This window comes from Myodes glareolus, chromosome 25, assembly GCF_982192425.1.
Source record: "Myodes glareolus chromosome 25, mMyoGla1.1, whole genome shotgun sequence".
NCBI lineage: Eukaryota > Metazoa > Chordata > Mammalia > Rodentia > Cricetidae > Myodes > Myodes glareolus.
The window spans coordinates 35,941,403-35,957,520 of record NC_142050.1 but is presented as its reverse complement, the minus strand read 5'-3'; the positions used below and the strand labels follow the sequence as shown (position 1 = coordinate 35,957,520).

The window sequence follows — 16,118 nt, the reverse complement described above, 5'->3', positions numbered from 1 at the left end:
CAAAACAAAACAAAACAAAACAAAAACCCCACACAAAAACAAAGAGAAAGAAAGAAAGAAAAAAAAAAGACAGAAATGAGACAGAAAGGGAGGTAAAATTTAAAAGCTTAGACTAAAGCTAGGCATGGTAGCTCATTCCCATAAATCCAGGGATAAGAAGCTGAGGCAGGAGGATTGCCATCTGATGACAGTTTGGACTAACAATGACACCCTGACTTAAATAAAAAAATAATAATAACAATAACAACAAGAGAAAAAAAATCAACCAAATAAAAAATCCAAAAATAAAAAAACAAAGTTGGACATGGTGACCTGTAATCAGATGTACTTGGTTGGGATGTTGTGAATTTAAAGTTAGCATAAGCTACACAGAGAGTTCTAGGTTAGCCTGAGCTAACAAGTAGAGTATTTTAAACTTCTACCTAATAGAGTTTTCTTTTGTTTAATTAAGAAGTTATGGTTCAGTGGGTCAAGTGCTTTCCTATGCAAGCACAAGGGCCTGGATTTGGATCAGCAGCACCCAAGTAAAAGAGCCAGGCATGGTGACATCCAGCTGTAACTCTCGTGTGAGGGAGGAGGCGAACAAGTGACTCTCAGGTGCTTGCTGGCTAGTCAGTCTAGCTCCGTGAGCTTCAGGTTCAGTGACAGGCCTTGTCTCAAAAAGCAAAAAAGGAAGATATGTTAGGTCAATCTCTAGCACTCACTCGTGTGGATTTTTAACCCATGCCTCTACATGTGGATGTCACACACACACACATGATATTTATTATGTAAACTTTCTATTCTGTGTGTAAAAGAGGGGAAAGTGAGAAAGAGACTTAAAGGACAAAGAACTCAGTATAAAAATCAACACATGTAACAAAAACCATCCTAATAGTCTAATGTGGAAATGCTCAAAAACTTACCCTTTTATCTATTGGCGTTAATTTAGTAAGGCCTTCAGTTTTCCTTTTATCTGAGTTGTGACTGGGAGCATCACAATCATATTCAACTTCTGGCTTAGATAAATCTCGGCAGAAAGTACAAATCCACTCTCCACTGTTGGGATAAAGTTCTGAGTCTGTCAGACTGCTCTCCACCACCCTTCCCACCACGTGCAGGCTGTCTATGACATGTTTCTTTGGCATGGTTTTATTCTCTACCTATTATCACTTACTATTAGGTACAAAGCAGTATGGAGTATAAGTAGCACAAATTTGATGCAAAGGTCTGACTAAACATCACACTTCTGATCCTTCCTCTTCTCTCCTCTATACCTGGTTGGTTACAAGTGTGTGCCACCAAGGCAAGCTAGGACCTATTATTGTTTCTCACAGCAGATGAGCTTTCTGAGACTAGAAACCAGGGAAGAGGAAACTGTAGATCAGTGTTAAGGACTTTGAAGTATGAATTTGTGCCAAATGAAATTTAATCTTTATAAAAGTTTTGTGTTACTAACAATTGTCAAAAATTTGTTATAATTGTTACACTTAAAAAAAAAACTCTTCCTTCCATCTTACCCTCTTCTCCCCCTTCCATTTTTATGTCATTGTTTCTAGCTGCATCCACTTTCCTCTAAAACGCTATTACTCTTTATATTTCCTTGCAGCAGTGGGGGACAACACCCTGAGCCATGTGCTCTAGTCAAGAAGCTCCGGCACTATGCCACACTCCTAACCCCATGCTTTATACTTTAGAGAAGTACTGATTTACCTTGGGAAATTTGTCAATGTGGGCACGTGACAAGTAAGATGGAATACTTTAGGACACTTTTCACAGCAAAGGAGTTCCCCTCCATTTTGACAAACTGCACACCAGTCTTCATTGGGGTCATCTTCCTTCCTTGTCTCTCCGACATGCACAGGGGACTTCTGGGAGGCATCCAGCCACTCAGGCTTTCCATTTGAGGAACTTTCCTGACTAAGTCCGGGTTGATCTCCTGTGCTATCAGGAGCATCAGATCTTAACACAGCTTCCTCAGAAGCAGAGCTCTGATTATTGTTTAAGAGGAGGGAAGTAAGTATGCTTCTTGGATAGTTAGTCTGCAACAAAAGAGAGAACATTATGTATGTATGTATGTATGTATGTATGTATGCATGCATGCATGCATGCATGCATGCATACTTTGAAAGTAACCTTTTAATCTCCCAATGTCTATGATAATTAAAGACTAAGTGGGCAGTGTGGAAGTCAATCACATGAATTGTAAAGATGGTTTACTGTAGCTACTAATTCAAATTAACTTCAGACACTGTGCTGGCTAGTTTTATGTCAACTTGACATGAGCTGGAGTCATCTGAGAGGAGGAAAGCCCAGTTAAGCAAACAAGCTCCAGCTGTGGGTAAAGCTCATTATCCTAATGAGAGATTAATGGGGGAGGGTCCACTATGAGCAATGCCATCCCTGGGCTCCTGGTCCTGGGCTCTATTAGAAAGCAGGCTCAACAAGCCAGTAAGTAGTATCCCCCCATGGCCTCTGCATCAGCTCCTTCCTCCAGATTCTGATCCGCTTTGAGTTCCTGTCCCGACATCTTTGATGAAGTGGAAGAGAAAACTAAATAAATCCCACCCCCCCAGTTGCTTTCGATCATGGTGTTTCATCACAGCAAGAGAAACCTTAACTAAGACAGACACAAATATTATTTCGCTAAGATGAATCTAAATTCCGTGGAGCTTCTGTTCGCATATTACAGTCTACTTTGTGGGTGTTGTATCAGGACTACCCTTTTCTTGCCTCTTAAATGGCAACATTACTAAAAGCACTGATATAATTACATTTTGAGTTCTAGATTCTTCATCTGATTCTTGTTTTACTATAACAACAGGAAAATCATAATTTTCAGGTGGTCCGCTGTTTTCTTGTTTTATTCGGATTGGTTCCAACATGACTACTGGGACTTTGTGTGTGGAATCAGCTCCTGTTGGTTTGCTGGAAGAGCCAGAGCTGTGAGGGAGAAAGGGACAAAATTAGACAATTTAAAAAATAGAAAGCTGAAGAACATTCTGGAATAATGTAACTACACAATAACAACCCTATTTTGTATCAGCAGTGAATGATGTTAAAATATGATTGTGGAATCAACAAAAATTTCCTTGATGACAGGCCCTACAGACTAACCTTTCAAACTGATTCACCATGTATATGAAAAGATAAGACCAACTTGAGTATTCTAAGGCTCTGGAACTGACTGCTCAACTAGATCTGAGGTCAAACATCTTTTCAGTCTTTCCCAGTTTCCTGTCTGGTCACAAGCACTGTAGGGACAACAAGAACTCTAGGTTTTCATGCACAGTTTGTGTTAAGACACTAGAATATCATTTGCTGGTGGTTGCTCCTTAAAGGCAGTAGTTGGACAGAAACCTTGCGCCATTAGTCACTCTGTTCTTATGGGCAAACTTCCTCCTGGAGAATGCTGCTTTCAAATGTTAGCTAGAAATGGGCTTTACCACAAGCAATAACTTTCAAACACAATGAAGGCAGATCTAAATAACAACTTAAAGAAGAAGCTTAATTGTATAGAATTTCCTTTAAAGTAGAACCAATGTTTGATCATTTTAACAGTCATAGAACACTGAAAGAAAGATTGCTTCTTCACTCAGAGACAGAGGCAGGAGCATCACAAGTTAAGAGGCCAGTTCCATCTACATTAAGTGAGTTCCTGACCATGTGAGAGTCTGTCTTAAAACAAACAAAACATCATCATCAGTAACAACAACAAACCCCATAAGGAAAGCATTGCTTCTCTAAGTCTACCTACATAGTACTATAACTATTTTTGTCCTTGGTAACATTATGTCAAATTCTCCTATTTTTTAGCACTGAGACAAATACTTCCTAAAAGTTGTACAAGTTTAATCACTCTATTGTATTAAAATATTAAAAATTAACAGTGAAAAAGATGCACCAAGTATCAAAACTAACAACTGCAAGAAATTTATGCACAGTTGGCTCTTCATGTCCATATCCTTCACTCACATGTATGGATGAAAAATATCTTGTGGGAGGGAATGTGCAGACTATTTGGAGGGGGGTGGTGTCATTATTCTCTAGACAATACAATAAAACAAGTTTTACAAAACAGTCCCATTGAATTAGGCACAATCAATAACCTGGAGATGATTTAAAGCATACACAAAAGTATATGCAGGTTACATTCAAATACTGTACTGCCTTATATAAAAGGTTTTGGTATATTCAGATGGGTCCTGGAACCAATTCTCGTGGATACTGAGGAAAAACTATATCAGTATATACGGTTAAATCTATTTACCTTCCTCTGCTCCCAACGCTGGAGGCACTAGGTGAACGTATTGGGGGATGGACGCTTGTCATAGTAACAGGTCCTGAGGAGAAAGAAATAGACATACATAGGTGAATTAACAATTATGCATTCAGGTTGAATTATAGTTATGTTATAATATAAATTATAATTATAATTCACTTAAATTATACCAAAACCAGGAACACCAATTCTATGAAACAATAAGCCTATCTTTAATATTTTCTTACACTAAAAGTTTATCGTCGTGGTACTACTGACTCTTGAGCAGTGAGAAGGTCTATGCAGCACTGGCTATCTACCTACTCCCAGTCTGAAGTACTAAGTCCTTTCTGCAGTAGAGTAGCTAGAGGATTCCAGTGCCAGTGAGAACGACATAAGAGAAAGGGGTGGATATATAAGGTGGTCAAGGGGAAAGCAGATGGCGAAGAGGTTTAGGGTACTTGTTAGCAACCCTGACAACCGAGCTCAATCTCTGGAACCAGATGAGGACAAGTAAAAGTTAGAACAAGAAGTGAAAGTTAGATTCAGACATGAAGCAGCTAAAAAAAGAAAAAGGAAAAGAGGAGGTTCTGAACTGCTGTCATAAAAACAGAATCTATGCTCAGGAGGTAAATCTACTTGCTGCCAAGCCTGATGACCTAAGCTAGATTCCCCAGGACTCACACATGGTAGAACGAGAGAATAGATTGCCATAAGCTGTCTGACCTCCATGTGCATGCTGTGGTACTTACATACATGTGTACACACACAAATAGCTAAGTATAATAATATTAAGTAAAATCTATACTCTGGAGGCAGTATAGGTTACGTGGTAATCTGGCACAGTCTATAGTAGACAAATGTTAGTCTTAAGATTATTGCCAGAATTATTCAGAAATGTTTTGACAAGTTACACTACTATCAGTACACATGAAAACACCTGACGACTTTTTCATCAATGGTATCACCACTACTCAAATTTTGGCTAATTCAGTAGTAAGAAACCAAATTCTGTTTAGATTCTTCTTATGATGACTGGAGAGAGGAAACACTTCTGTTTAGTCTGTTTTGTTTGCTGTCTTTACCGTGTAGGGATTACTTAATAATGTGTCTTTCAGCAACACCAAGAACATCTTTCTAATTTATTCATATGCACTTGTCCTTTATTCTATTGTATATTCATGTTTAAAATAAAAATCTCCACTTAAATTTTGTAAACACCTTATTTTTTGATAACATTGCAGAAACAATTAAGTTCACTCCTTTTCAATATTCCCTGTATATAGATGCTGTTGTATGGCTAACTTCCTCAGACCTGAAACAGTCTCTCCTCCAGGGAAAAAGGAACTTCCTAATATTCAGGAAGATGAGGAAAAAAAATATGAGGCTAATGAAGCTACTAAAAATCAGGAAGCTCAAGAAGTTAAGATACATAAAGTTATTTATTATGTACGCAAGTGCTGGGTCAGAAGAGACAATTTGGTGAGGGGCTTGCAAACTGGGACCTGGCTTTGCTGGGCAGGGTACGGGGAGCTCACTGGTTCACCGGGCTAGACTTGCATGCAATTCTTTCTTTGGCTTGTCACCAGTACATTATCTGGATGTATCTGTTAATGTCTCCTCAGAAAGTCACACAACAGAAACCTGCTATGTCAAGTCTCCCAGGAATAATATGTAGAGTGTTTCTTGTAGGAAACAGTAGGCATATAAAATATTTTTATTATTACTTGGTTTTTTAGATATAGAGTTTCTTTGTGTAGTCTTGACTGCCCTGGAACTTGCTCTGTAGAAAAGGCTGGCCTCAAACTCAGAGACATCTGCCTGCCTCTGCCTCCCAAGAGCTAGGATTAAAGGTGTGCACCACTACCACCTGGTTTATGAAATAATATTGTTTAAAACATTTAGCTTTATGTGAACTGAGTGCTCTCCCTGCATGTACATAAGTATACTACATGTGTGCAATGCTTGGGGAGCCAGCACTGAAGTTACAGTATAAGGCAGTTGTAAGCTACCACGTGGATGCTGGGAATCCTGATCTGCTGCAGGAGCGAGAAGTGCTCTTAACCACTGAGCTATCTCTCAATCTCCTTGTATTAAGCCATTATTAAACACAACTAAACAACAGTGAACAAATAAACCAAAGACTGCTCTCCTGTGTATTTTAATAAAATTTGACTATAGACAAATTATAATCTAGAAAAGACTACTTCATAGACAAATGAGAGTGTGATAAAAAAATTTGCTCATTGGTTGCTATGTCAATAAATTTTGCTGAAACGAAAAAGTATAAAAGTTTAATCTTTGTTTCCTTCTCCGTGAACACTAGTTTGACATGGCATAAAAGCTCAGGCTGGTGAGATGGGCTCAGCGGGTCAAAGCACTTGTCACCAGGCCTGACCACGTGAGTCTGAAAGCCCACTTGGTGGAAGGAGAAAAACGCCACTTTGTCCTCTGACTTACATATATGTACTATGGCATATAGGTGGAAATATACACACACATAAAATAAACATATATAGAAAGGAAACCTCAAGATATAGTTGCCATTATCATTTTTAGAATGATATTTTAAAAAATGGGGCAGAGAGAAACTTTTAATTATTAATAATTAAAACATTATTTTTAATAATTAAAACATTATTTTTAATAATTAAAAATTATTATTAATAATTAAAACATTTACAAATCCAAAAGGTGGTTTTACCTGCAAGGCCTGGAGATGGCACTGATGAATTTGGGGACTGCACCGTTCTGTTTGACGGAGGTCTTGGCTGGCCATGATCTACACTTGTATCTTTCCTTGCAATATTGTCCAACATGATAGTACTTGAACAATCAATCTTCCAAGAGAATAAATTATTTCAATACAAATTAACTTTGCAAACCAAAACTACTTTCAATTTATAAGAAAACTTCCAAGGTATAATGTGCATAATGAAATAATATGGAAGAATATTTTCATTTTCTGTGGACTCTCTCTTCTATGGTGGTGGGAGGTGGGGGATAGAACGCAGACAAGCTCCTTTGTATTTAATATTCTTAGGCACTACTTTAGTTACTAATTTCCAGATGGTGCATAAAGGATTGGGTTTCTTAATGTAACGAAAACAACTTATAGTGTGGAATAATCCAAAAACTAAGATAAAATATAAAATTTAGACTAAGTTTGCCTGTCTGATGTATAAAAGTATGATGAAAAAAGTATATTCACCCCATTTAGAATATATGCATTGTAAAAACTGAAATGACTCTCAATTACTAAAAAATAATAATTGACCAACTTGGATTTAAAAAAAAAAAATCAAAGAAATTTGAAAAGTTCGTTTGTAATATTACAGATAATTCCTTCTGAAGTGTAAAATACTTCAAAAATGTTAATGTTTCAAGTTTGGTTGTGGATACACCATGACATTGAGATTACCTAACCTTGCAGGGGAAAACAAAAAATGCATTGGCTGCTTTTCCAGAGGACTGGGGTTCTAATGCCAGCACCCACATGGTAGCTCACAACCATCTTTAACTTCAGTCTCGGGATCTGATTCCATCTCTGGCCTCCAAAGACATCAAGCACTCCTGTGCACAGATATACATGCAGGAAAAATACCTGTACACATAAACAAATAAAATTTAAAAAAATAAAATAGAAAACAAATGACGAAGATGTGGAGAACCGGCAACAGAACACTACATTTTCTGCCTTTAGATTCTTAAAAATCTTATTTATTATCTTAATCTTATGCTTCTTAAAAAGTCACTTGTCAAAGTTAAAGACCCTATGGATTGACCCATTTCTTAATTTAAACATGCAAGGACCGAGCACTACCGTGTGGTGATGTACTCAAGCAGACACGTCTGCTGTTCCGATGCTAAGGGAATCCCTGCCTCTTCCATATCTTACACTTCCGGAACTCACTCTGCCTGCTTCTTCTATGTCTTACACTTCTGGAACTCACTCCAGGCTTACTGTCCACACTCCAGTCAGACACAGACCAAAATCCCAGTCTGTTCTCTGATCCTACTTCCCTCCCTTCCCAGCCCTGATTCTATGATGCAACATCTACAAACATCTTTAATGTCAGAGCCCAGAAAAACATCCTTCTGTATGCCCAAGTGTTCATAATTTCTAATTTTACTCATATTTGATTTCTAAAGAATAAAAGTAAGCTTTCAAAAATAGTTGGTAAATCAATAAACCCACACTTTACACGGCATCCAGATTCACGGACAGTTTTCAAAGGAAGCTATTAGTATAGCTTTTCCATAAACTTACATCTGGAAGAGACGGAAGATTGTAAGTCCCTCCCACTGGTGCGCTCAGATCAATCATGGGTGAACTATAAGCTTTCCCATCGTACCCTGCTGCACTTGTGATTGTGGGACTGGAAGGAGTGGAGGAGGAGTTGCTGGCAGTTGTGGGCGGAGCTTGTCCACTGCTAATCTGCCACTGGAGTACCAAGAAGAGAAGAAAGAAAGATTAGTGTAACTAGTCACTCAGGTATGGAAGACAGAAATTTCAGCTCAATTTATTATTTATTACTTCAGCTCAAATGTTATTGTAATGGAAAGAACAAGTGAGAGAAAAAACACGTGTGTGCACACACACATGTCAATCAGATCAAAACGTTAAGTAAGCTTTTTTTCTGGCAGAGAATATTTAGTATATACCAGAAAATGAAACGGACAAGAAACAATAAACATACAAAGAGCACCTTCAAAGTAAAGCTGGAGAATTAAAACATATATTTTCTTTTTTCCCCTACATGAAATGCCAAAAAAAATAAAAGATCCACAAATAGGGCTGTCAGGTTTTTATACTCCTCTTTCTTATTTTTAACATATAAACAGGTAGTTAAGTCTTACTGAGGAAAAGTCTTCTCATTCAAATTAGAAGTTAAGATAAACACAAAGATAATGCTAGACATGCTGAAAGGTACAAATGTGAATCATGCTGTTTGGTTGCTATAAAACCTACACAAAATAAGGTACAGATGATAGTTAGATTAAAAGGGCATTCAGTTAGTATGTACCAAGGGGAACGAGATGTTCCCTATAGCTCAATATTTGGTATATTTGAAAAACATGAAAATTTTCAGAATAAAATATGGGGGTGGGTGCAGACTGAATGCTATCCCAAGGCTATTCAACAGAAAAACTTCCCAAACACATAATCAGTGATATATGGATCACACTATATGTTCTGAAACATGTTTTGAAAAATCTTACATACATAACTATGAGAACTACATATAGAAATATATAAAATTGAGCGTGAATGTCATCTTCAGCACCTATACATTCAACAATTTTCTCATCCCTATACACCTGTTCTTCCTCCCCCTCAAAGAATAATGAATCACAGTTGTTGGATACCTTTCTACTTTTTTCCCCTATGTATAAGATAAGAACATATACAAAAATGAGATACTATCTCACAAAAATTCTGTAACGTGTTAGCTTCTTACTAGTCACGAAGTATCTATTACATGACCACGTTACAATTTAGTGAATTTATGCATAAAACTAATTTCTGAAGTCAGTGGTTCAGTACACAAAGGTACTGCCAAGGCTTACAACTTGATCACTGAAATCCACAGTGGAAGGACAGAACAGACTCCTATAGTACGTCTTCTGACCTCAAACAGCAATTGTGCCAAGAGCACTGTCCTATCTCTACATCTTTGACAGTCACACACACAAAGTAAACTTTTAAAAAAAGTACGTAACATTTGTAAACCTGATTCTACAAAGTTTAAGAATACATAATCATATTTCTTAAAGTATTTGTCCTGGTTTAATTGTTCATTTACTCATTTATGTCCAGAAAATATTTAAGAAAAAAAAGTTATCTGCTGAAGCATGAATACAATAGCCTTCCCAATACCATCCTGCTATGTGTACTCTGCTTCCAAAGAACTTTGTTTGTCCCCCTGGTAGGAATGCCAAGATGTTTTCTATCCCCTTACGAATGCAGCTTAGTAAATAGTCCCAAAATGGCATTGAGACCATCTGTCTCATGAGCACAGCTGATGACAGTGATGAGAAATACCCTACCCTGTATACTTCTCTGTCCCTGCTTTGTAGTCTGTATGCTGGACCATTCAAATAAAAGTTTCACAGAATGACAGCAGAAGCACTCTTGTGCTGAATAGCATGAAGTCCCTGGTTCTATGACTCATGAGTTCAGCCTCAGCTCCTTGGTACTGGTCACTGGTAGAAGGCAATAGCTTACCCAATACAATCTAATAATGGTGGAATAAGAGGAGTTGAATGCTTGAAATGCGCCGGGTATTTTTTGTACTTTAGAATAACTCAGCAAGGTACCCATCTATGTATGTATGTATGTAAGTATGTATTTAATGGCTTTTCAAGACAGGGTTTCTATGTATTACGTATGTATGTAATGGTTTTCAAGACAGGGTTTCTCTGCAGCTTTGAAGTCTGTCCTAGAACTAGCTCTTGTAGACCAGGCTGGCTCAGAATCACAGAGATCCGCCTGCCTCTGCCTCATGAGTGCTGGGATTAAAGGCGTGCGCCACCATCGCCTGGTGGTGCTCATATTTTTAAAGCTGGAGTGAGATCTAAAAATAATGTACTTGGCAAGGTCATAAACTAGGAAAATAAATAGAATTTGATGCCAAGCAACAATTTAAACCTTTACTTATAATGATGAAATAGAACAGGTATGAATTTTTAAATAGTATTAAAACCTGAGGATATTAACTCAGAGCCTGATTTAACAGAGTACGCAAGGACTTCTTGACTATAAAGCACTGAGATGTGTTTTTGTACCTCTGTCTCCACAGATCTGTTTCTTGGTACACTCTGTAATTTCTATTCATTTAAAAAGGCAAGCAAGCGACCTTCATCTCTTATAGTTCATTTGTAAGTTCCTACAATCCGAAACACAAAGAAACACCAGCACAGAAGCAACTGCACAGAGAAGTAATACACACCTGTTTTATAGCCTGTTGAGCCAAAAAAGCCATCTGCAAGGGGTTGGGTTTTATTGTCTGTCGTGGTATATTCTGGTTTGGTGGGTATCTCAGCTGTTGAGGATAAGGAGGAAGAACTGGTCCATTGGGTTTAGGGCTGTGATTCTGAAAGTTTATTAAACGTGGTGGCGGATGCTAGAAGAAAGAAATGAAAGCACTGCAGTAACAAGGGCCTCCTAAAGAGGGGCCCAGATCTTTCCTGTATAAAATCCCAAAGGCTAGCAGCTCTGCCACACTAAGACCACAAGAAGCAATGGGAGGATGGCAGTAATCTATTTTTAAAAGGGGAAGGGGAAACAGTGACTGGGGAAGGAAGGATGGGGTGAGCAGAAGGAAAGAGGACAAAGAGGAAGGAAGGGAGCTTTCCTGGTAGAGGGGGTGGGGTAAGGAAGCAACCTGCGAGCAGTCTTAGCAAACCCCGTGCGTGCGCTCATGCAAGTCTATTTACGATCACTCAATTGTGTTTACAGTCAGAAATTGCTGCTTCTTTGTTTAAGATACCATAAATGTATATGATCAGAACTTCTTAGAGAGGAATACTTCTCCCCACATTCACAGAGAAACAAGTCCTTACCATCTATAAAGTTCACGGAGCAACACATCAAACTCTGACATTGTGAAGGCATAAAGTGCAGCTCTGCCCTCCCTGCTAGTTTTTCCTACTTTTTAAATTACTCCCCTACTCTAAATTAACCGCTTCCTTCCCCCTTTCTCCCTTAGTTTAGACTACATTACAGAACCCGTGAAAAACAGATTTATGGAGTTTCTGGACCAACTGAAATTCCACAGGGGAGGAGCAGAAACAATATTAGTGGTAAACTACACAGAGAACAAGCCAGAAACCCTAACAACTCTTTAATTTTCCTTGAAAGTTTATGACATGAGGGTTTTATACTATGAAAAAAAAAAAACAAGTAGAAAATAGTGAGGAATTATAGTGGAGATTTTCTAAACTTTAATGAAAAACCCCCAAATGGTTTCTCAGGGAGAAGAGATAGCTTTCTGCCACCATAGCTTCATCCTCTCAGTAACTGGTCAACATAGTAATTCAACCAAAAATGACATTTGGTGCCAGAGCACTGGGACTAAATGCTAACCCTGCCTACTACTGAGATGCTGACATGTGAGCAAGGTATAGGGGAGTAGTCCACACATTTCCTGAACTGCCACGCTATAGCTGGGTTCATTTAGGAGAATATTTCTGACAAGCCCAAAAGACTATTAAAACCCAGATAAAACTGGGGGGAGGGGGAGGTTTAGAGACAGGGTCTCTCTGCAGAGCCCTGGCTGGTTGGGAACTTCCTTTATAGACCAGGCTGGCCTCAAACTCAGAGATCTGCCTGCCTCTGCCTCCCGAATGCTGGGATTAAAGGCATGCGCTGCCACCATCCAGCTGCTTTCTTAGTAAAAAGGCATTTTATTAGGATGATGGATTAACTCCTTTCCTGGTTAAAAACTAGTGGTAGAACATTTGTTTTAGCATGTTAGGGTCCCAGCACCACAAATAAGCAAAAAACAACAAAAGCATGAATGTCTGTAACTCTCAATTGGGTTGAAGAACTCTTTGAAAGATACTTTAATGTTTATTAAATTGCTATTCAAAAGGCTATGTCACTTAGATATTGTTCCATAAAGAACCACATTATATATCCTAGTATTAGTAAACTAATAAAATAACTTCTCCCCCTAATTAACTAATATTTCTTTTTTTATCAGTTATTCATCTGTATTATCCCTGTTTCCTTTCTGTTTTTGTTGTCAAGACATTCTGAGCTGAGCTTTGTTCTTAAATGTAATGAGAATTCTTAGCATAGTTCTGTCCATGAGACTGACTTTTATGAAACTCCAGTTCATTTGTGCCATTTACCAAAATCATTACAAACCCCTGTCCAAACAGGGAGAATATAAAATTAACTAAAAGTTGTAAATTCTATGAAAGAGCTGGATGAACTCCTTACCAGGCTTTTACTCATCTAGGTATGTCCATATCTAACCTAAACAGGATTGGCTAAACTATTTAATAAAAGTACGCAGAATCAAAATGGGATTGGAAGGCTTGGAGAGATGACTCAGTGAATTGGGCACTTGCTGAGTGTGGTTCAGATCAGAACCCATATAAAACAGCAGAGTAGGCATGAAGGACAACTTGTAATCTCAGTACCCAGAAGGTAGAGACAGATGATCTCTAGGGCAAGCTGGCTAGCTGGACTAGCTAACTCAGTGAGGTCCCTGGGCAAAGCAAGAGACTATGCCTCAGTAAGTGAAGTGGATAGAAATAAAGGAAGATACTGATGTCAACTTTAGGCCTCCACATATGACATGTGCATGGCTACCTATACATGTGTGCATGAAGACATGCACAGATAATGCTTGTTCATCATACAATGCATAAACATGCCAAAAAAGAAAAGCATTGAAAAATGACAAATTACACATCTAGTAAGAATTGGAATAGTATATGGATTTGCTCAGGAAAAATGTAAAAGGCTGAAAGGAAGGATTCTAACAGGCTGCCTGACTTCCTCTACTGTACATTGCCCTAGTTTCTAGAATGCAGTGTGGGTTTCTAAATACTACCTCCAAAGAGATTCATGTGCCCATACAGCAATCAGAGGTACACAGTTGTTTCTCATCCCTCACAGGCCTAAGTTATTTGGGAACATAAACATTTATCCCTTGCTAGGACTGGAGGACAATGCATGGGGATTGAAAATAGATAATAGCAAGCAAATAAATCAGTTTAGAGTTGAGCTATAAACTAGGGGTTAGATCAAGGATCCTTTAATGCAGTCAATTTTTAATATCTAAATGTGTGGGGGTGTTGGTAACTGTAAGCTGCTGAACACAATCACACTACAGTTAACTAAGTTAGGACAGGCCTGCTTCCAAATTTACCTGATGAGAGATGGAAGGTTGCTGGATGGGCCCTTGCATTCTAGGGTTTGGTAAACCCACAGGTGCTGGCCTCCGTTGCACCTGTTGCCTCTGAGCCATTACCTGTTGCTGCATATGCTGGAGTCGTAACTGAGCTAGGCTGATCTGTGTTGGGAACTTGGATAACTGGTTGGAAGGTAAACCACCTGGTGGCTGTGAACTCTGTTCCACGACAGGATTCTGCTTAGGTATTTGTGGCTGGCTCTCTTTATCCTCGATTACTAAGGAACCTAATTAAAGAGAAAGAAACAAGATAAAAAGGTTTGATAATTGTTGAAAACACCACATTTTACATGGTTACTGAGTTGGACTTCAACTGACGAAGAATTTTGAATGCAGGACTTCTCTAAACTATTAAAAAATAGAGGATCCCAATGAGGTTTTTTATGTATATTCTACGTGAATTTACCATATAAAATTTTTTATGAAAAAATACTAATTCTTTAAAAAAATAGTAAGATTTTCAAGATCAGACATCTCCCTATCCCATACTTTCTATTTCTAAAGCTGTTTCTTTTAGTAAGTTGTTTGAGTCCAGATATTGGCTATATATTGATAAGCAAACTGCTATGTACACGTCTCAGATTGGCCTGCATCATTCTTCTGTTGCTCTGTATGAGGTCATTATCAGATGGATGACATCCGTCTGAGCCTATTTCTTCTTTGCCCACTGTACAACGTGATGAAAGCAATGACTCCCCCCTCCAGCTTTTTCCTTTCTCACATATAATCTAATCTTGGGGGGTGTGTGAGAGAGAACAACCATGACTGACAATTCTAAAACAAATCCAGAAACCTAAGATGCCAAAGGAAATACTGGCTGTTGAGAAACAATGTCTAAGGAACTTTTGAGCTTTTCTTTGTATCATTTGCAGTGCTGAAGCTGAAGAGCAAGAAGAATATTTTCATTCATTTAAAAGAGCAACAAGAAAGCTTAGTGGTAACTTTTGACTGCACTGTTTGCAAGGATTATTTGCTTCCTAATGTTGCCAAGATGCTGTTTTCTGACTCTTTGAGCTCTAATACTTCAGACTGTATGTTCCCCATCAATTACTTACAACCCCTCTCCCCTGGCCGCTGTCTCTGCATTCACACAATTTATAACCTGACCATGTAAAGAAAAGATCTAAAACCCCAAACAAACCCCAAAAATGGAACGCAAGGGAGGAAGAGAAAAAGTCTGTAAGTAAGATGAACAATTGAGCCACTAGAGGCTTTAGTTACACTGCTGTCCAACGTTCTGACAAGCATTGGGGTTGGGGGTTGAGGGTTGGGGTTGGGGTAGGGGTAGGGTACTGTGTTCTCACCTACAAAGCTTGTGCTTGTAAAGTTAAATTACCCAAAAACTAGATTGGGCTGGTTAATCCCAGCACTTGAAAGGCAGAGGTAGGCTGGTCTCTGTGAGTTCGAGGCCAGCCTGCTCTACAAGAGCTAGTTCCAGGACAGAGAAACCCTGTCTTGAAAAAAAAAGATTGGGGAAATAAAATAAAATAAAATAAACCCAAAACACAAACAGGATTCTATAGGAAGGAGAGGTACTCCTAAATTCCTAACTTAGATACCCTATAAGCTAACATTCATACATATCATCTCAAAACAAGTATGTATATATTCATGCATCTGTGTTACCACATGAATATATTAATGACATACTGGAAAAGTGTGGCTGTAAGGCAAGATAATGGATGGGGATGTTATATTCAGTAACATGTCAAAAATCAATGAGAGCTCTGCACCAAAATAGTCAAACAGAGAAAATGCATATAATGGCCTACCCAGGTTAATAATATTTTGGGCCCAGAAACTAGGATCACAGTGAAACTGGATGGTGTTGTTGGTCACAGGAGAAGCATCACACCTTGCACGAAGAAGGTGCCGTAACCGATATGTAATCTAGAAGCAAGCAGAGAAACAACATTAGTATGTTTCTTGGGTAAATAATGTCCAGTGAA

The 16,118-nt window shown here is 38.4% G+C and overlaps 1 protein-coding gene across 4 annotated transcripts in view; it reads right to left on the bottom strand.

Annotated features, from left to right (window-relative positions):
* The window catches only part of Trim24 (tripartite motif containing 24), a 103,501-nt gene that overhangs the window by 6,654 nt on the left and 80,729 nt on the right, over window positions 1-16,118 (bottom strand). The window contains exons 8-16 of one of the 4 annotated variants that reach the window (XM_085683967.2): window positions 15,942-16,059; window positions 14,128-14,396; window positions 11,194-11,367; window positions 8,511-8,684; window positions 6,945-7,080; window positions 4,250-4,322; window positions 2,754-2,922; window positions 1,693-2,021; window positions 906-1,038 (exon numbers count right to left, since the gene is read on the bottom strand). In XM_085683967.2, the coding sequence (XP_085540093.1) occupies window positions 906-1,038; window positions 1,693-2,021; window positions 2,754-2,922; window positions 4,250-4,322; window positions 6,945-7,080; window positions 8,511-8,684; window positions 11,194-11,367; window positions 14,128-14,396; window positions 15,942-16,059 (1,575 nt within the window). The remainder of the gene's footprint in view (window positions 1-905; window positions 1,039-1,692; window positions 2,022-2,753; window positions 2,923-4,249; window positions 4,323-6,944; window positions 7,081-8,510; window positions 8,685-11,193; window positions 11,368-14,127; window positions 14,397-15,941; window positions 16,060-16,118) is intronic. The other 3 variants (XM_085683968.2, XM_085683969.2, XM_085683970.2) reach the window with 3 other exon arrangements.